The following is a 20,919-nucleotide window of genomic DNA, read 5'->3' as shown; positions in this document are numbered from 1 at the left end:
AGCATTTGTCCCTTCGGTAGCAAGGGGAAGCTTGCTTAACAGTGCCATGGTCTGATCCTTAGCGTTGCTGAAGGAAGATGTCACAGCTCCTGTGCATTGCACATAGCCTACTCACGCACACCAACTGGAAAGGTTGGAGACAGTCTGGTATTAGATATGGAAATGCTGTTCGAGCTCGTGGTTAAGACTTCCTTAATTTATCTTACTGTGCTCGGGTATTGTCATCCAGTTTAAGCCTGTGAATAATAAGGAAACTTTGTGAATCGCTTCTGCCAAAATAACATGTACTGTATTCAAAAAGAAGAAAAGAGGCATGCTGTGCTCCTCGGCATAACGTTTTCTGGGGGAGGTGAATGGATTCAGGTTGCTCACGGTTTAATCCTGCCTTTCTTAGACTTTGGAGATGTCTGCAGAAACTTTGCAAGTTATTTCCTACAAGCTTATTAATTCGGTGCAAAGGTCAGATGTGGCAAATGATCGTGTTATCTTGTGAATAAACATTAGTGTCCTGAAACTGTTTGAAGTCCTTAGACCCAGGAGGGTCTGCCCAGTGTAATTAGACGTACCTATAAGCAATCCTCCCGTGCTGCCACTGTTTTGGAGATAAAAGTTGAGTTTGAGTGAGTGTGGTTACTGAGCTAATCCTGGACTATCAGCCTGGGTTTCTACTGTATGAAAGAAAGCATAATAATTTGTGAAGTGCTTTTACTAATCTTTTCACCCAGTAGCGAAATGAATACACAGGGCTTGGATCAAAGTCATCTTTTCTGTTTCACAGGGGCTGAGTAAAAAAGTTGGTGTTTCTTCCTCCATCCTCCAAGGGCTTTGGATCTCCTACAGTACCGAAGGCCTTTCCATGGCATTGGCATCACTGAGAAACCTCTATACCCCAAACATCAAGGTACTGGAGGGGGAGGAGAGCTGGAGGGGTTCAGAGCTCACACGAGAAGCTTCCACTGCCACGTAGTCAACAAGTCCAGGACATTCCCTGAAGCTGCCTGGCAGTGACAGCTTTCTTACACTGGCAGCAGCTGGCTGGGTACTGAGCAGGCATTGGTATAACTTGCTGAGCTGTCTGAAACAGTATTTGCCCCCAGATTTGCCCTGTGTTCTCACCCCTGTGTGAACAAGGAGAGCATGGGGTCCATCTCCACGTCGTGTCCCTGCCATACTCTGCACCTTTGGGTATAGCATTTCCACTGCTGCCACGTGCAGAGGGAGGGGAGCAAGCCAGGGAGCAGAGCAGGATAACCAAAGGCAGCACTAGAAGTGGATCCCATGGGAAGGAGAAGTTTTTCTCTCCGTGTGTTTAAATTTCACTCCCTCACATAAGAGGGACTGTGTCCCCAGCTCTTGTGACCGGCTGTAGTGACTTTGGTCTGGTAGGAAGTGAAGCTGCACTGTTCAGAGCGCATTCTTTCAGGTGAAAGCTTAAATCCTGCTACCTAAAATGGGACCGTATATTTGGCAAGTGTTTATACTGGGCATTTTATGCCTTCACTATTTGCTTTGAAATGTGCAAAGGGACTTGGTTTAAATTTTTGTGTTGCCTTGACGATAAGCTCATGGCTCTCCACAAAATGCAGCTAACGGGAGCTTTGCTTTTTCCCTGCAGGTCAGTCGGCTGCTGATTCTAGGAGGTGCAAATGTGAATTACCGGACAGAAGTTCTGAACAACGCCCCAATTTTGTGTGTCCAGTCTCACCTGGGGTACACGGAGATGGTGGCTCTGCTCTTGGAGTTTGGTGCCAATGTAGATGCTGCTTCTGAAAGCGGCCTGACCCCCCTTGGATATGCTGCTGCTGCTGGATTTCTAAGTATTGTTGTGCTGCTGTGCAAGAAACGGGCCAAGGTAAGGTGATTATGTTCCTCCAACAGCTGACAACATATTCCACGCTTAGGCGAGGCAGAGCAGGAGCTGCAGGAGGGATATCTTGCACTTGCTAAAGAATATCCCCTATCAGATGAACACAGGATGCTGCTGCAGTGGGATTGCTTTCCTGTAAAAAGGTAGCAGCTTTCAAAATCTCACGTTAAAACCAAAGGCAAGTAACTCTGGAGAGTCTGTAATTAGTATTCTGGAATTCAGGTCTGGTGCAGGAACTGCCTAATCATGCTGCACTAATGGCCTGCTGAAGTATGTTCTGGAGAAGTCCTTGAACCTCACAATGTTAAAATGGCAACGTCGCTTTTGCAGCGCAGAGTGTTCTTTAAATATCTCGTTGAGACACATTTTCCAAAAATTTCTATCAGACTTGTCCTAGAAAAATACCCTTTGTTTAGCTTTGTGGTAAGTGTTTGGAGTTTTAATTGTATGTAATGAGTCAAGTTTAAATATTTTGATGAAGAAGAAAATCGTACTGATATTTGAAGTGAAGCCTCCTGGAAACAATTTGTGGTTTCTCTATATGTTTAGCTTCAGTTCAAAAAGCAAAATAGGGGTTTGTGTAGTTGTGGTATGAATGTCAGGATGACTGAGGGACCATTCAGGTCTTGCCGTGTTGTCTGTAATAATGCCAGGACAGTAAGAAGCAAAAAAAGAATGCTGCTTTCATGGGGATATTTTGAGAGTTGGGTGAGTCCCTGTCGCTTGGTGAATCTGCTCCCTCAGAGGGAATATTTGGGATTCAAAATGCAATGCAAAAGGCTCACTACCCAGGCTTTCCTTCAATATCTCTACCGTTATCAAGGAGGTGCTCAACACCCCAATACCAGCTGGGTTTAGTTTGAAGGCTGAGATGTTTCATAATGGCAAGCAGAAATGAAACACTGCTGTGTGAGTTTGCAAATGACAAATAATGCTTTGTGGAGCACGGAAGTGGTTAATTGGCAGGAGGATGGATGGTAGCTGGTCTGCCCGTCCTGTTCTCACCAAGTTACTGCTTTTGTGACAGGACCCAGAAATCCCAGTCGATGTATTCAGACATCAAGTGAAAACTATGTCGTGTCCTGAAAAGCCTACCAAATAAGTTCCTGCGGGGCTGCCAAATGAAATCTCTGTTTCCTATTGACTTCTGCTTGCATTGGTTTCACATTAGGGTGTTAGACTACAAGCTGAGGCACTGCTGTCTCTCTTGAAAGAATCATGAAATGATATCTGGGAAACAAGCTGTTTTTCCTTTTGTGGATTTGGGTAAAGGAGACGCCACCACGAGTATGATTTCAGTCCTCAAGAAAACATCGTCGCTGTATTTCAGGACACAAAGGGAAAAACGGTTTTGCAGCCTTTGAGCCTGAAGAAAACTGAAGCTTAAAAAAAAAAAAAAGCGACCTACCCAAAGCAAACACTTGTGGCCAAGAGGATGCCTAAGCCTGGGACAGAGTTTCTCTGGGAATAGCTGTTTTCTTGTCGTGGAAGGGATAGTTTACCAGAAATATGCACATCTTGCACACGTGGCATTATTTTGAAACCCGGGCTGGAAACTCTGAAGAAAGGAAGACGCTTTGCCCAAGATGTGGCTTAATTGTGTTTTGTCGTCTTCTCTTTTCAAGGTGGATCACTTGGACAAAAACGGTCAGTGCGCTCTGGTTCACGCTGCTCTCAGGGGACACTTGGAAGTGGTGAAGTTTCTGATCCAATGCGACTGGACCATGGCTGGGCAGCAGCAGGGAGTGTTTAAAAAGAGCCACGCCATCCAGCAGGCACTGATCGCTGCAGCCAGCATGGGGTACACGGAGGTAAGTCTCACCAGCCCATCACTGCCTCCGTGGGGTTTCGGGGAAGCCATACGTTAACGACATTTCCTAGGCAAAACATCGAGCAAAGGGGGGCTGGGAGGTGGAGGCAGTGCCCCTTCTCTTCTTCCCCTTCCCATCCAAGGGTTCACAGATCCCTTGGCAAAGCCTGTGGTCTGGGCAGGCTTCCAAGAGAGGACATGCAACGAGCCTGTGAGTTGTTGGAATAAACCTTGAAGGAAGGGTGGATAAACAGCGTGTTGCTTACGCCACTCCTCCAAGTGCTCAGGGGAACGTGAGACCACGCAGCTTCGGTCTGTTTGCTGGGGGGGAGAAGAGCTGAAGAGCTTGCTCCTATCGCAGTGCTTATGATTTGCTGATACGATAAATGTGCGTTTTCCTTCCGAGAAGCTGTATGCGAGGATTTCTGAATTGGTTGATTTCTTTGCTAAATTGAGCTCCTCTCATTTACTTGACTTGAGACTTTGCTTTTGTTAAGTGTAATCCATGAAAACATAGGTAATGTGCTCAGATCAGAGGAGCTAATTAAAGAAAGCTGGGAAATTCCTATTAGCTAAGTGACTGTGAGCTGAACCGATTAGAAGCAGATGTGACTTCAAAACCAGAAAGATCTGCACGCTGAGGACATAATTTGTAACAGGGCACAGCAATTTTTGAATGAGAATTTCCCCACAAATCATACCAGTCACCGTGATAAAAAGCAGTTTAATATTTGTGTTGTACCCTACATGTACATGGTTGCTTACAGAAAATCCTCCAGCTCCTTGTTTTGAGGTGCTTGTAGCCCTAGATGTAAGCTGATGATTAATTTGCTGTTTTTTCTCCAACCTCAGTGATGAAACAAGTATTTTGCATGTTTATAAAGTGATCTTAATCACTGGTGGAGCCACACTGGAGTCCTTGCTGGGATTATACTCTAGTGTAACCAGACCGAACTTTAAGCTTTAGTCAGGCAACACAAAGTCCACTAAGTATAACCCTCATGCCGCTGTCATTCCTGATGTCCCACGGTGCACGAGAGCAGCTGGAAGACAGCAGTTGTCCCCCAAATCCCTGCCCCTCTAACACAGACAGCCCGTGCCCACAGGCAGCTGCATGCAGCAGAGCAGGCACAGCTTCCTCGCAAGCACTCAGCAAATGCTACTCCTAGCCCAGACCCCAGCAGGTAATTGTTTCTCCTAGACTGAGAAAAATGGTTTTGTCCTTCAGTCACGAAAGTAAAATCTCAATTTTCTTCTTAGCCTCTCGTTTTCTCTTGTCATGTGCTCCAAACACTGAAATTGCCTGCCAGTTTTCAGTCAATTAAATCCTTTAATTTACCCCTGTAAAGAAGTTAGCTTGCTTCTTTGAGGTTTCAAGCATCCACAGCTGGAAGAAAAACATAGTGGAAGTCTTTTTAATGGTCTGCTTAAAGATGGTACTTAATAGAAAGGAGCTAATAGTTTCTGGAAGTAACTTCATCTTGGCTGTAGCTTAATGTAATGAAGAGGCTAATGACTATAACTGCACCATTGCGTCAGTTGCCTGTCACTCGGTTTTCCCAGCAGGAAAAGTGAATGGTCCCACTCATCGCACCCCACCAGGTGAGTGAGGGGCAGTACAGATGGGCAAACAGCATTTTGGCACTGGCTGCAGCATCTGTAGCTCAACCCACAGCAGAGGTGCATCCGCTGCATGCTTCATCTGTAGCAGAGCAGACACCGATACAAGGAGCTGGCATTACAGAGGCTCATCGTGTGCAGTCCTCTCGAGACACTTTGGGGTTCTTTTGCTTTTATGGGGCAGCAGGTTCAGTGACTGATCTCCGGAAGAGTATTTACTTGAGCTAAGGGTGCCAGGTAGCAACTTTGTTCATTTTCCTTCGTGTGTGTAGCTCATGTTCAAATGTCAGTCGTTTATATATAACGCACCGAAGTTCGTGAGCTGACATGTCATTTTGTTTTAGATTGTCTCCTACCTGCTCGATCTTCCAGAAAAAGATGAAGAGGAGGTGGAGCGAGCACAAATCAACAGCTTTGACAGTCTTTGGGGAGAGACAGGTGATTTCTGTAGATGCTGTAGCTTTCCCTGCATGTTTGTATTTATGGTCTCCTGCCACCTGACACATCCCTGATCCCTGCCTTTGTTTTGATGAAGGGAAAAAGATCAGTTTTTGCTTTGATGATTTGATTTCAGGTGATTTGATTTCAGGTGATTTACAGATGCCAAGGTTCGGTTTGCACTCTGCTTGAGTAAAGGGTTTGGCTTTGGAAAATCCCGAGCTTCTGCAGCTCCTGGCAGTAATTTCTCTGAAACATCTCGTCTTAATTTAGATGGGGTCGCGTGGTGGGTGGGAGGCCCCCGCGGATCTAACCCTAATCAGCTCTGGGGATCCCGGCTGCCGGGGGCCCCCCGCCCGGCGCCCCGCTGCTCCCACACCCTCAGGCCGTGCTCGGCCAGCCTCGCCTGGTCCCTGCTGCCGCGAAGAGCTCGCCTCTGTCAGCCCGGGTGGTGGCATGGGGGGCGCAGGGCCGGGGGGTCCCCAGCCCCCAGCCGCCAGGATGGCCCCAGCAGAACAAAAAGGGAACGGTGGTGGCTTTTCTGCAACCCCTCCGCTGTGGGGTGCACAGCCAGCCATGCTCCAACACCACCGAGGGTTGGGGCCGGTCCTCTTTAATATCTTCATCAATGATCTGGACGAGGGCATCGAGTGCACCCTCAGTAAGTTCGCAGATGACACCAAGTTAGGTTCATGTGTCGATCTGCTCGAGGGTAGGAAAGCTCTGCAGGAGGATCTGGACAGGCTGCACCGATGGGCTGAGGTCAACTGCATGAAGTTCAACAAGGCCAAGTGCCGGGTCCTGCACCTGGGGCGCAATAACCCCAAGCAGAGCTACAGGCTGGGAGAGGAATGGTTGGAGAGCTGCCAGGCAGAGAAGGACCTGGGAGTATTGGTGGACAGTCGGCTGAATATGAGCCAGCAGTGTGCTCAGGTGGCCAAGAAGGCCAACGGCATCCTGGCTTGTATCAGAAGCAGTGTGGCCAGCAGGGCTAGGGAGGTGATCGTCCCCCTGTACTCAGCTCTGGTGAGGCCGCACCTCGAGTACTGTGTTCAGTTTTGGGCCCCTCGCTACAAGAAGGACATGGAGGTGCTTGAGCGGGTCCAGAGAAGGGCAACGAAGCTGGTGAGGGGCCTGGAGGGCAAGTCTTATGAGGAGTGGCTGAGGGAGCTGGGCTTGTTCAGCCTGGAGAAAAGAAGGCTCAGGGGCGACCTCATTGCTCTCTACAGATACCTTAAAGGAGGCTGTAGCGAGGTGGGGGTTGGTCTGTTCTCCCACGTGCCTGGTGACAGGACAAGGGGGAATGGGCTTAAGTTGCGCCAGGGGAGATTTAGGTTAGATGTTAGGAAGAACTTCTTTACCAACAGGGTTGTTAGACACTGGAACAGGCTGCCCAGGGAAGTGGTGGAGTCACCATCCCTGGAAGTCTTTAAAAGACTTTTAGATGTAGAGCTTAGGGATATGGTTTAGTGGAGGACTGTTAGCGTTAGGTCAGAGGTTGGACTCGCTGATCTTGAGGTCTCTTCCAACCTAGAAATTGATTCTGTGATTCTGTGAGATTTATACAAAATTCCGCTCTTCCTCTCCTGATATTTGGCATATTTATCCAAAACATTTTCCTATTTCACTCTCTCTTTCCTTGTAACATGTAGCACTGACTATTAACTTATCCATTGATTCTCTGAAAACTCATCATGATTTAGCACCTGGTAATTAAAGAAAAAGTCCTTTTTGTGCAACACTTCTTTTTTGTATTGATGAATATAATGCAGAAGCCCTACCCTTCTAACTTCTACCAAGCAAAAGCAACCATTCACCCCTTTTACTTCACTTATTGCACTATCATCTCCATTTCTTGAGATATTCAGACTTGGAGTTTCTAGCTTTTAACCCCAATGACCTCCTAAATATTATCCACCGTCTATTGTACTCAACTCACTAATCTACTTGTATCATTGGTAATGTTCCTGTCAACTTAATACACCAAGGTAATGTTCCTGTCTGGGTAACAGAGCACTGATTTTGATTCTGTCAGCTTTGTTTAAAAGTGACATGATCCAAGGGTACAGAGACTGGCTGGCGTCAGCTTTGTGCGTGGCCAGGTTGTCTCTGGTCTGAAGACCGAAGAGCTGGGTTACGTGTTGAGCTGATTTCTATGCTGTAGGATTGAAAATGTAGCCTTATTATGGTGTTGTAATGAATGGAGCCTACCAGAAACTATTCCTTCTGAGCAACCTCAGCTTTAAATGACTTTGGGAGAGAGGAATGAAGCGTCCCAGCATGGAGCTGGTCCCAGCAGGGCTGCTCTGGGCCATTTGCAAGGCATTAGGAAAAGCAGCGGCTCGCTGCACCCACCGGGACGGAGCAGAGCAGCAAGGGCATGGTGCCATTATTGGTGGAAATAAGGCCAACATGTACAAACGGGTGATTTAAAAGTGCCCCTAGGGTATCACAGGAGAAAGAAGAAATTGGATATAGAATTATTCAAATGAAATGACGGAGTATTGGTAATTGGTAATAGGACAGTGGCATTTTTACCAGCCAGCCAGGTCATAACGCCAGGTCAGAGACCGCTTATTTAAAACATGCTCTGGTATTTGGCTCCTGAGGAAAGAGTCCTGCTGCAGAATAGCAGTGGAATAGCAGAATGGAAGGTGGTCCAGATGTCTTCAGAGTTTGATCAAAAGCCACGGAGATGATGTCTTCCTGCAGTGTAACCTCAGAAGCAGCATCGGCTACTGCAGATTCTCTTCTCTTCTTGGGTTTGGACAGTCCTGGGTTGTCTGGATTAACCTGGCACACCCTGGTATGAAGCCATGCACGTTTTCTCAGCCTGTTGTGTGACTCTTCTCTTCCCTGGAGCTCTGCCTTCACAGGTCACAGCTCCCATCCTCCTCTCTCCTGGTCAGCTCTGCTCTCTGGGCTGAGCTCTATGGTCTTCTCCCTGAAAAATCCCAGCTCATCTTTGTCCTCTTTCCTCCTGTCCTGGGCAGCGCTGCTGATCCCGACCTGCCTGTTGCCTCAAGGACTACTTCAGCAGAAAAAACGTTTCCCTCTCTGTCACTCTTCCTCCCATACCTTTCCTCACTGATGCCAAAAGCTGGACTCACACAGACATCGAGAAGTTCTGGGTTTCTGAGGGGATAGCTGGGAATGCAGACTTGTGATTTGCAAATTGCACGCAAACTGAGGAGGTAAGATGGGAAAACGAGCAAAACTGAGCCAACCACCAAATTCTGCAGCATTTTCTCCCATCACGGGCAAGACAGGTTTATATGGATCACAAGACTCCCTTGCACGTTGTTTTATTTTTATTTTCCCAAAAGCAAATAGCAAGTTTAGATACATTTGAAGAGAAATTCTGGTTCCAACCTAAAAATAGCAATCTGTTCTAAAAATCTGAATCACGTCTTTTCTCTTTGTTGATACTTGTTGCTCATGTGTCTAATCTTCCATAGAGCAGAGCTGACTGCCTGGCTTAGTGATATCAGCCTGATATCATCCAAACGGCAGTGCCAAGTTACATCATAAGTTCAGGAATTGCTGACAGCACAACTCCAGATGGATTATTTACCCCTGGGACAAGGCTAATAGCAAAACCCAGCCCAAAAGTATCTGAGTCACTTGCAATAACTCCACCAGGGCTGGAGGTGCAAATGCAGCAAGAGCGACTACATCAGAAAGCGTTTGTCCTGCTGCCAGCCCGTGGAACAGACACACGCGCCATATAGGAGCCAGGAGCACGCTGCAATTTCATGATTCCTTCTCCAGATAAAGTTGTTGTGTTTGGTTTTTTATTTTTTTTTTTTCTTTAAGAAAACAGACACGCTTTGCACAACAGGCAGGGGCAGAATGTGCCTTAGCAAATCCCTTCCGCTTGTCTGACGTCCTCCCCGGTGCAGGGGTGCACGTCCATGCCTGCAGCTTGTCTGGGATTTCGTTGAGCTGGGACTTGAGAACTGCAGCAAGTCTTTTATGGCATTTATGCCAAGACTTTGTTATTACAGGGTGAGTTGTTCTCATGGCACCAGTCCTCATAGAAGAGTTGCAACTTGAACATTGACGTTTTCCAGCTCTGGTGGCTGCTCCTTGGCTGGGCTTGGTGGATTCGTGTTCTTCACACTGGGCCATGAGCTCTCTGGCAGACAGTAGAACTTCAAACGTAACCGTTTCCATTTCTCACATTTCCTCTATCACCTTCCCTTGACTTTTCCAGTCCTCTTTGGACAGACGAAGGCAGCCTGGGGGAAGCCTTACCTTGGGCTGTGGGTTTTGTGGTGACTAGCAGCTCCTGCAGGCACATCAGAAACCATGAGGTGATGTCAGGAGCAGGCTGATAAGAGCACCTCAGGAATGCTGGAAGGCCTAAATAAGCTGAACTTCTAGAAGTTTTCCTGAAGCCATTTAATTGAGCTTTGGGGCTTGGACGGATGGACACAGCTGGCACCACAGGACAGGTTTGTCTCGCAGCAGGCAGCAAGCCCAGGTTGTCAGCAGGGAACCTTCCTGAAGCAGCTCGGTAGCACAGAAGCTTTTAAGCTTCTCATGAGTTGGAGCTGCGAAGGACGGGCTGGAGCCACATACTCACGGCACTTGTTTGGACCCCAAGAAGTGAAGAACATCAAGGTACATCAGTGCCAGTAGCCAGCAAAGCAGAGAGGAAGAGGGGATGGCCTGGATCAAATCATCCTTTTCCTGTGAAGTCTTTTCCAAAGTACATTTCATGGTGAACACCGAAATACTGAGGTGACTTACAGTATCTTCATTGTTGCAACCATAAGTCATTTTGACGTGAAATACCTCAAATTAACCTGCAACATTTCAAGTGCAGGCAAGTTAGAAATAGAAGCCAAAAGCCCTGCATGCCGATCCCTCTGCCGTGAACATTAGACACAGTCCTCCTTCTATATTTGTAGCTTACGTTTAAAACCCACATGGAGCTGATTATAGATTTTGCAGTATGTTCTGCTTGTGGCAGGGAGATGATTTTTCTTTTAACTCTTGGTGTCTCAACTCCAAGAGAAGAAAACTCGACCATAATGTGGAACAGAATAGAGAATTAATTAAATCCCCCACCATTAACAGTGTTGCAGTTGGAAACCCATCAACACCTCGTAATCAGCCATCCCACAGAAATGTACTTCAAAGAAAAAAACAAGCTACGTCAGTTAGAAATAGACTCCCACCTTCTGCTCCAACTCCTACCAGAAGCAGCAGAGCCAGAGGAGCCGTGCTGAAGTGCACAGAAAGTTGGGGAGAGGAGGGAGGAACTGAAAAGTCTAAAATTAATACCAAAGACGAGCCAAAGGCAGGTCCTGCCCTTGGAACTATTTTCAGGCTGAAGGTGTCGTTCCTAACCCAATGGTACTGGGAGTTAGCAGAGCCTATTTTGACAGGGGGAGGGGTGTCAGGTGTTCCTTTTTCCCAGAGCACCTGGAATACTGAAGCTGAGGGGTAATTGGGGTTTTGCACAAAGACCCTTGCAGGTGGGACCGGTCCTGGCCAAAACAAGGGCTGGAATCGGGGTTGTGCCTCGAGAATGTGTGAGCACACACGTGCAGCTCTGGCTTTCTGGTTGTTTCAAAGGTGCACAGGTTAAAGTGGGATATTGCAAATAGAAATCCTCCATCTCAGGGATGCTGCTCTGTGCTAATTCTGACAGGTAAAAGCCCCAAAGCCCCCTGACTTCCCATGGCAGGCAGGAATCTGCCCGTGCCTCCAGCTCAGTCCCGCACTTCATCTACATCTACAGCTCTACATCTAAATGTCTTTTAAAGGCCTCCAGGGATGGTGACTCCACCACTTCCCTGGGCAGCCCATTCCAGTGCCTAACGACCCTTTTGGTAAAGAAGTTCTTCCTAATACCCAACCTAAACCTCCCCTGGCTTTCACAAGGATCTCACGTAGTCAAGATCTTGGTGAAAATAGTCAAGGGCAGGTTGTGAAAGGTCTTGTCAAGCAGGCACGTAGCCAAAGATCTGTGTTTTCTCGAAAAAAGTTGCTCTGACCCGTCCCATTTTCTTGGTTCGTTTTTCCTCTTGGGGTGGGCAGGCGGGGACGTCTGGCGTTTTGGGCACCCTCACGTTGCTGTCCGCTCACCCCTCTCCTCTCCCCTGCAGCTCTGACGGCGGCAGCGGGCCGAGGGAAGCTGGACGTCTGCCGGCTGCTCCTGGAGCAGGGCGCCGCCGTGGCGCAGCCCAACCGGCGCGGGGTGGTCCCGCTCTTCAGCGCGGTCAGACAGGGCCACTGGCAGGTGAGCTGGCCTCGCGCGGCTTCCAACTGACCCCTGATGAAGCAGAGAAGAAAACACAGCTCTTCTGGGGATTATAATAATGAAAAGAAGAGCTTTTGCCGTTTTAAACACCCCGAGCTCTTGCTTTCTGCAGACAGCTTTTGTTTATGTGCTGTGTTATCGCACCGTTTGGCACATAAACGGGATGCACTTGACTTAAAGGGTTTTTTTTCCCTTTACCTGTCTTGCTTCTTCCATGCCCTAACGCTGCAGCAGTAATCCCAGAGGGTGACACGCAACTCAGGGGTGCGATTTCAAGATGTGGGGATCCCCCTGCTCCTTCTCAGCCCTCATTTCTCTCCGGCAGCCTCTCTAGGTGTGTCCCCGCTTTGTGTGTTGCAGATCGTAGATCTCTTACTCACCCACGGTGCTGATGTGAACATGGCAGACAAGCAGGGGCGGACGCCGCTGATGATGGCTGCATCCGAGGGACACCTGGGCACGGTGGAGTTCCTGCTTGCACAAGGTCAGTGCTTGGAAGTATGGTGGAGGCTGGCCACGGCGAGCCCTGCCGCTGTGTCCTGCACAGCTGGAGTTGGTAGTGTCAGGGGGGATCATGACCCCGTTGCTAGATGGGGCACTGGAAGAGGTTCTCAACACCTTATCTGGCTTTATGGAGAGCAAGGTTGGAGTAGGCAGAGTATTCATCTTGGCTATCCGCTTTGTTTTCTCTTGGATGCTCACAGCCTCAAAACACCACATTTGGGTTAGTAATTAACACGGCAGCGTAGGACAGGTGCTTTGAGCATTGAGTGAAGAATATGTTCTAGAACAATCAACAGGACAAAAATCAACAAGTGCTGCAACTGAACCACAAACACTATGGACCAGACAAGTGAGAATCAACCCCGGGTCCAGGGTTTGGGGCACATTTTAACACTCCCATTTTTAGCACTAGTATTGTTACCCACAGTTTTGACACCTACATCAGCAGGAAGGTAAGGCCCTGACACGGGCAAGGATTTGGTATAGTGGGTGAAAACAATACAGGATTGTTTCAAAAATAGTCTGCCCTTCAGTCTTGCACTCACAGATTCACTTTGCTCGGTACTTTCAGTGTCTCATAACTCCTCTTCACTACAAGTTACTCAGTCAACAAGAATGTCTTCCAATTTTACTCATTTCTGATGTAAATGTTTGAGGTGAGTCAGAACAACACAGTCTGCAACCTGTGCAAACATGATTATTACTTATTCTGTAGCTCCTTAGATCCCTTTTTTTTTTTTTTTGACTGATAGCCAATGTTTGGTTGGTTTGTTTGGGTAATTTTCCATTATTTTTGGCTAGACATAGCATTTAATTCTTGTATCGTTATTTGATATTTTTATTTCAGGTAAGATCCCTGTTTGGGAAAGGGATATTTTCTTCATATCGTAAGTGACTGTGTCTGATCTCATAGCCAAAACGCGAGACACTTGAACATTTTACATAGTAGTTGTAAAAACATTCTTTTTTTCCACTGTAGAATTGTCAGGCTTCCAAGTACAAGTTTCCCTCCGCCTGTCCATCCTGAGCCACAGGCCTGCAGGGTCCTTGCTGTTCAGGGCTGTAACCTGCAAAGGGATGTGACAAAGATCAGTTTGAGGCATTGAGTTTTCTATGAATTAATTCAATTAATTCTCCTCTGTTTTGCTTTAAGAAAAAAAAAAAAATCAAATTATGCTGTCTCTGGATGTTTGAGCTGTACCATGGCCCTTTGCACTTTGCCTGAATATGTGTAAAATGATTAAAATAAGTGAGTTTTGGCAAAGTTGAGAACTGTGCACGTTGCTAAAGACTGGCTCAGTGGAGGATGAAGATAGCAGATAATCTGATCCTGGCTTTGGGTGGCCAACAAATGTGCGTAATGCTTCCCTGGCTGTTTGGACACCAAGGGCCCAAGAAGTCAAATCCATGAAAATCTTTTCATTTGAAAAGGACCATCCTTCTAAATAGCTCAATAAACTTCGCTGAATATGCTCTAACACATGGTCCTGAAAAGTTAGCTCAAGCCTGGGCAGAGTACAGTGATATATGGTGGATTTTAATTAAAATGGCTTTGACAATCCTGCTCAATGTTTCATTAAAATCAAAGTGTGTGAATCATAAGCCATAAGCATTAATTAGTGTGTTGCAAAGCAAATCTCATTTGACTGTACTTGATTAACACAGTCAGCGTTTGTAAACACTTTTTATTAACAGAGTTGCAGTCATCAATCAATTTGAAATCCAAATTTCTGGAGGTACCTGTTGCTCTCGCTTAGTGCCCAGAAGGAACGGACATGTGAACCCTGAATTAAAACTTCCCTGGCTGCAAATCTGCCAAAGCGGGTATTTGTACAAATCCATGTCAGACAAAGCAAATAGGTCTTGATAAGTGTTCACTTCCATCCTGGAAGCTGTTTTCCCCAGACAAAATCTTTCCCGCTGCATCAGGGATCGGTCCCACGAGCTCACCTTAAGCCACTTGCCCTCCAAGCCATCACTTGTTTCACGTCCAACTGCCTTGGTCCTAAGGAGGCCAGAGACGCCCCGAGGAGCACGGGATGCCTGGTGGTGCAGTCACAGAGAGGTTCTGGGAGCCACAGCTGCAAAGGGACCTTGGCTCTTCTGTGATCATCGTGCCCTGCACGCACAGGAGCAGTGGTTTGGCATTTTTGAAGCAGTTTGCGTTGTCCTCTCATGGAGACCTTCGGCTTGCATTGCTGCCGTGAGACCCTGAAGTCTTCATGTGTCAGCCTGAGGTGTGGTGGCCCTTCCACTGGACTGGGAAAGGAGGGGGAAGGCTGAGCAATGAGGAGGCTTTCCAGGCTTCCCTCTTTCTGCGGGACCTTTCTCACCTGCTCCAGAAGAGTCGGGAAAAAGCCACGAGAAGACTTTGACTGCAAGAAAGGAACAAATAAGAAGGGATGAAATGAGGTTTGTCCTCTTTTACTGAGAAGAAGGCGGCCTCATTTAGCTGAGCGTCATCTCGAGAGCTTTCAGAGAGCTTCAGAAGGGTTCCTGGGTGCCACGTGGGGCACCATTAGAGGAGTTTGTCGTAGATTTGAGCTGTCCTGCAGCCAGCGTCCCACCTCGGCACGCCAGATCGCCCCAGCCACTTGCTTGCCACCCGCCTCGCTGGCCTCTGCACTGCTGTTTGGAGGCAAGCAGCAGGCAGGATGCCGTGGCTGTGCTGAAAGCTCTAGATGCAGCTTTCTGAACATTATCTCCAGCAAATATTCCTGTGTTCTGCTCCTCCGCAAACAAGAAGTTGTGCAAGCTGGAAGACATCGCAGCTCGCTATCGCCTTGGTAATGTGTGCTAACCAGGGGATGTGTCAGCTGGGATGAATGGGAAGGTTCAGGAAATTCACATTACTCCCCCACTTGCTAAGCTTTCTGGAGCCAGTGAAGAACACACGCTGGGTGGTTTCGAGTTTACCTGCAGGAGGAGAATACTGCAGCAGCAATTCAGCCCAGCCTGCTGGCAGGAGCATCCCGCAGATAGCCACAATCCCTCGGAGGAGCAGAGCTGATACACATCTCTTCTGCACGCTCCAGAGCGAGAGCCCTGCCTGTGCCATGGCAACAGGACTTGTCTTCATGCCACGAAGAGGAGTGTTCACTTAATGCTGCTGTGCAGATCTCGTATGCGCACCCATATGCCGTATGAAGCAACACTGACCCGTTGGTATGGCAGCGCGATTTCTTCATCCAAGAAAATGTCAAGTCCCCCTTTCCTTGGCTTGCAGTTGGCAGTAGTTTATCCCACAACGTTGTATTTATGTTGGGTAAAGTTCAGGGAGAAATACTGCTGGAAATTGTGTCGATTCGGGTAAAGGGGAGGGAGTGAGGAGGGGGAAATATGTGCCTTTTTAGAAGAAATAAGCTGAGTTGACTTAGTTCCCCTGGTACACTGCGGCCTGCTGAAACAGCAGAATGATCCTCATCCCTGACTCACACAGGCTGGAATGGGTTTAGATGAAAAACAGTTAAAAAGGAAGATTGATGTCTCAGATGAGGGATGTCAAATCTACCCTGCTGCTCAGAAGATGTTTGCCAGGACAGCCTACGGAGCCACATGTGAAAAAGTTTGCAGCTTGGCGTGAATAAACTCGCTTGCCACAGTTCCTATCAGCGCATTTGAAGTAGTGATGGAGGGTGGGATACACGGTGGGAGAAATGTTAATAAAGTAATTAATAATCGTATACATAGCACTCTGAGCTGTCATTGCCATGTGGATGGTTCGTTGAATCCTACTGCTCAATGACAGAGCTCCCAGGCGAACTGACGCTTGTTCTTCCAGGTGCCTCCATCTCTCTGATGGACAAGGAGGGCTTGACGGCGCTCAGCTGGGCTTGCCTGAAGGGCCACCTGTCCGTGGTGCGTTCCCTGGTGGAGAACGGGGCTGCCACTGACCACGCCGATAAAAACGGACGCACCCCGCTGGACCTGGCTGCTTTTTACGGCGACGCGGAGGTGGTAAGTGGCCTGTGGTGCATGCAGAACAAAAAATGCTACAGAACGGTACAGCGCAGCTCGATGCAGCAACAAGCATCGTGCTTCCCCTCTGCACGTGCTTCCACAGGGGCAGTGCGTGAGAGGGATGAAAGCTCAGCCCCGCAGAGGTGGTTTTGGCACAAGCAGTGGAGCAGAGCAAGCTTTGGCTGCTCAGACTTCACACCAGCAGCACACTGAGGTCCCTCCCGGAGCAGAACTGACTGTCACCTTTGCTGTTGCAGGTTCAGTTTCTGGTGGACCATGGGGCCATGATCGAGCACGTCGACTACAGCGGGATGCGGCCCCTCGACAGGGCGGTGGGGTGCCGCAACACCTCGGTGGTCGTCACCCTCCTGAAGAAAGGAGCAAAGATAGGTAGGGACCAGGGGCGGACGCGCTGTCGGCTCTGTACTCAGGCAGGACTCGGAGCAGGGGCTTCCTAGTGAGCAGAAACCTAACGCAGAGGTAGCCCCAGCCCCAGCTGCTGTTTCGTACACCGAAAGCAGCCGGCGAGTCATGACTGCCGTGACCTCTTGATTAAGTTGGGATTGTTTTTGCTGTCGTATTACTTAGAGAAAGTTAATAAACAACTGTTTCTTTGGCAAGGTCTTTCCTCCGGTAAAGCTTTTTCTATCTTTACTAGTCTGAGTCGACCAATGTACTATGTTCATGCATTGCTGTGAGCTGCTGCATTCACTTGCTCTGTGTATGCTTTCAGATTTTAGTGTTACCTGCACTGCGCCACACAGCTGCTCACGTTACGTTTTCCTGTGAAAGGGGATTTTGCTGGTGCATTGGCTTCTTTGCTGCCTGCCTCTCACAGCTGCTTTTTTCCTTTCTTTTTTTCACCTTCATCCATTTTTTCCCCTCTCTCCTACAACTTTTTGTTTTCTCCTTTCTTTGAAGGTTGTCAGACGTTACCGAGTCGCCCACGAGGTATATCTCATTGCTGTCAGCATCAGCCTCGATCTGATAGCTTTGTCAGCCTTGCTTTCTCCTGTTTGATTTAGCCTGCATGCGTCCCCAACACCTCTAATCTTTTAATTTACCTCACCTTCAAATAATTTTTTTAATGACTGTTGCAGAGAATAACTTGAACTCAAAAACTAACCCCCTCCCCCCAAAACGTACTGAATCTACTTACGCAGTGTTGTTGACTTATTCTTCCCCCACACTAATGAGTTGTCCCCAAATTTTTGCTGCCCCTGCCTCTCAAGTATCAGGCCTTGAGCTAACAACTGGCTCTGCACGGGTGGACCCTGCTCTGGCCAAAGCCAGACGCTGCTGTCCTGCAGCACTCACCTGCCCAGAGCCAAGGTTGTCCCCAGCCCAGCACGGATCCTTCGGCACGAGCCCTGCTGAGCCAAGGCCTTGCCTTCGTTACATCCTCCAACTATTTGGATTTTCTGCTCTCGTATTTCACACCTTGCGAAGTTGGAAATCAAAATCCAATTAAAAGCAAAATGCCTACCGACAGTCAAACTGCAGATTTCCTAGGACACCATAGATATTTTAATTTGCAAGTGCTCTTTACGTAACCGCTTTGATTTTCCTTTCAAACCCGGCTTAGTTCCCGACCACGCTGCCTTCCCCCCTCCCAGCTGGTTCTGCAAACAGCACTGCCCTCTCGTGGAAATGGCTCCCAGCATTTCCCTGATACGGTGGTGGTGGTGATTAGCCTTAGCCTTAATGACTACCAAGGAAAAACGTTGCAATGTGGATGACGTTCACTTAAGTGCGAGAGGAACTGTCAGCTCAATCCTTTGGAGCACTCTGCTCTTTGACCATGCCAAGTTGTTCTCTCCAGCAGAAATTCCCACCCCAGGATATTTTTTCCACCCAGCTTCCTACCACCCTTGCATTGTATGAGTTTTTTACCCATCATGCATCCTGTACACTACAGGTCCAGCAACATGGGCGATGGCAACCTCCAAACCAGACATCATGATCATCCTGTTGAGCAAGCTGATGGAAGAAGGAGACATGTTTTATAAGGTGAGAAGAGCTTTTTAAGAGAAAATGAAAAAATGACGCTTACAACAAACATTTCTACAAGGTTTTGGTCTTCCTTTGGTAGCTCAGTGAGTAACGCTGCTGCCTTAAGCCATGGCAAGTAAACAGTACTGCTAGAGGGATCCCACGTGTCGCAAACTGTTTGGTTTTGGTTAGTGGGGTTGGGGAAGGGGGCGGGGTTGATTGCCAAAATCTGTAACAAGGCTGAGGCACAGCCAAGTCTGTCTGCATGCTGGCTTTCAGCCAACACTTCATTTCCTCCTTGGAAACACCAGGACCCAAGTGTTTTGCAGAGATCCTCGATGGCATTGCGTCAGATCTGGCAGTGTTGTCATTACCTAGCTGGCTCTCTGCTGTGAAGTGAGGCAACGAGACGGTATAGCCCAGGAAAACTAGTGAAAGAAAGTTTTCGTAATGAAAACAGATTGTCAGGACACAGATGGCTTTGTCATGTCCTTTAGCCCATGGGAGATGTTCCACCACTACAGTTAGAGTCTTTTTCGCTCCGTGTTTATTTTAAGCCAATCTTTAAAACCTGGAGATTTGCACACACACACAAAAATGTGCAAGTACAACAATGATTCACTGTTAGGCTCCAAGGGTGAAGCAGAAAATATGCAAAGCTGGCATTGTAACTGGAGTTATCTGCCAGAGATACGTGATACAACTGAGAAACCTGAGTCTGAAAGGTTTTAAAGCTTACTGTTCGTAAGCTGCAAAATTTATGTCTGGGTCGTCGTGAATTGCACACGTCCTAGATCCCATTTTGCCCTCTTTCTTTCACCCTAGCTGCCATGGCTGCCCCCCTCCAGGGCGCAGATCATCCCATCCCAAAAATAGGTGCCCAAAATAGCAAGGCTGAGTCACCCTTTGAAGGTGACTGTTGCGTCCCAATAACTATAAAAGGAACCCAGTTGACAGCCCTAGAGGTAGACACCTAATTTCTAGACATCTAAAGTCCAGGGAGATGAATCCCAATCCATTTGTCCAACTTCAGAGCCACATCAGTGCCACAATGCTGATCCTTGCTATTGCAGAGGCTTCTTGGAGCCCCAGGATCTCCACCCAAAGCCCAAAGCTTTGTATTTCTCACCCTCCCTAGTGCTTCTTAAGCTTTGAGTTAGCCTTAAATGATGTGAAATGCTCATTGCCAGAGACCAGCTCCTCAGCACGGCCCGTGGAGTCACGCTGCAAGTGCACACTGTGTGCTGCTGGGGCTTGCACAGGATCAGCCCCTGAGCTGTTAGCAGGGTGTGAAGGCTGCACCTTCCCATGGGAGGGATGTGGGGTCCTCTCCAGGAATGGGGGATGGATCACCCAGATCAAAAGACCATCTACCCAGACACCAGGTGGAGTTGTATCGAGTCCATTTAACAATTTCTGCTGTTTCCCACTGTAACTTGACAACTCTGTGTGACGTGGGAGAGCTCAGTTTGCACAAAGCAGCTGCATTCCCTGATCAAATGTTCCCTTGGTCAAATGGTCCGGCTTTCCTTCCTAGAAAAGAACTAAATAGTGATGTCATGTTACCTTAACCACACAAAGCATTCTTGGGGCTGGCGAGTTCTCTGCGGTAAAGTAAACTCAACCAAAGGATGTGTTTTGACCCGTTCTCCTTCTATTAGAAAGGTAAAGTGAAAGAGGCTGCCCAGCGCTACCAGTATGCTCTCAAGAAGTTCCCCAGGGAAGGATTTGGAGAAGACCTGAAAACTTTCCGTGAGCTGAAGGTGTCGCTCCTTCTCAACCTCTCCCGATGTCGAAGGAAAATGAATGTAAGTCTCCCCGCTCTCCACGGCCTTATGAGCAAGCTGCCAGCTTCCTGCCTGTGCATAAAGACCTGTCCATCCTGTAATTGTGCTTTGACCTCTGGGATCTCCCCTCTGGGTAACCTGGTTGTCCTTCACAGCGCACTGCCATTTTATAATTCAAAAGAAGTAATGATTTAATATGCATTTCTGGTGATTAAAAATTCATTGCTATGTTTATAGCTTTTTGAATTTTTTATTACTCCCTTTTGATGATGATGTGAATTGGGGGTGGAGGCATTTTCCAGATTTCTAGGGCAGTGGTGAGGGAGGAGCCAGGAGATGTGCTCCTTTGAATACTAATTAATTTAAAATGAAGGAGCATATGCTTAGGGGGCTAGCACTTCCCCAGGGCAGTGACTCATCCAGAAACACCCCCACATCCTCCCTCTCCTCCCAGAACTGCCATATCACTGTCACTCTCCCTGCTCCAAACTAGCAGCATCTAGCAACAAACTTCTGCAGCATGTCTGTTCTTCCAGCAGACAAGTGCCACCTCCCCCTTGCTCTGCGTTCAGAGACTTTCACCTCTACAACTTTTAAAGTCTCCGTAGGCTCAAAAAAGTGAAATCCTCTGCCAAGGCTATGAGCCGGCAATGATTACACTGGAAGG

At 47.9% G+C, this 20,919-nt stretch overlaps 1 protein-coding gene across 13 annotated transcripts in view; it reads left to right on the top strand.

The window, feature by feature from the left end:
- TANC2 (tetratricopeptide repeat, ankyrin repeat and coiled-coil containing 2) overlaps positions 1–20,919 on the top strand; it is a 280,077-nt gene that overhangs the window by 247,433 nt on the left and 11,725 nt on the right. For 11 of the 13 annotated variants that reach the window (XM_032202931.1, XM_032202934.1, XM_032202940.1 and 8 more), the window contains 11 exons: positions 779–901; positions 1,616–1,852; positions 3,493–3,678; positions 5,642–5,735; positions 11,855–11,988; positions 12,370–12,493; positions 16,295–16,470; positions 16,731–16,863; positions 17,395–17,424; positions 18,392–18,483; positions 20,127–20,273. In XM_032202931.1, coding sequence (XP_032058822.1) covers positions 779–901; positions 1,616–1,852; positions 3,493–3,678; positions 5,642–5,735; positions 11,855–11,988; positions 12,370–12,493; positions 16,295–16,470; positions 16,731–16,863; positions 17,395–17,424; positions 18,392–18,483; positions 20,127–20,273 — 1,476 coding nt within the window. The remainder of the gene's footprint in view (positions 1–778; positions 902–1,615; positions 1,853–3,492; positions 3,679–5,641; positions 5,736–11,854; positions 11,989–12,369; positions 12,494–16,294; positions 16,471–16,730; positions 16,864–17,394; positions 17,425–18,391; positions 18,484–20,126; positions 20,274–20,919) is intronic. The other 2 variants (XM_032202941.1, XM_032202933.1) reach the window with 1 other exon arrangement.

This window comes from Aythya fuligula, chromosome 24 (assembly GCF_009819795.1).
Source record: "Aythya fuligula isolate bAytFul2 chromosome 24, bAytFul2.pri, whole genome shotgun sequence".
NCBI lineage: Eukaryota > Metazoa > Chordata > Aves > Anseriformes > Anatidae > Aythya > Aythya fuligula.
The sequence above is the reverse complement of the archived record's forward strand: the minus strand, read 5'-3'. Positions and strand labels throughout refer to the sequence as shown.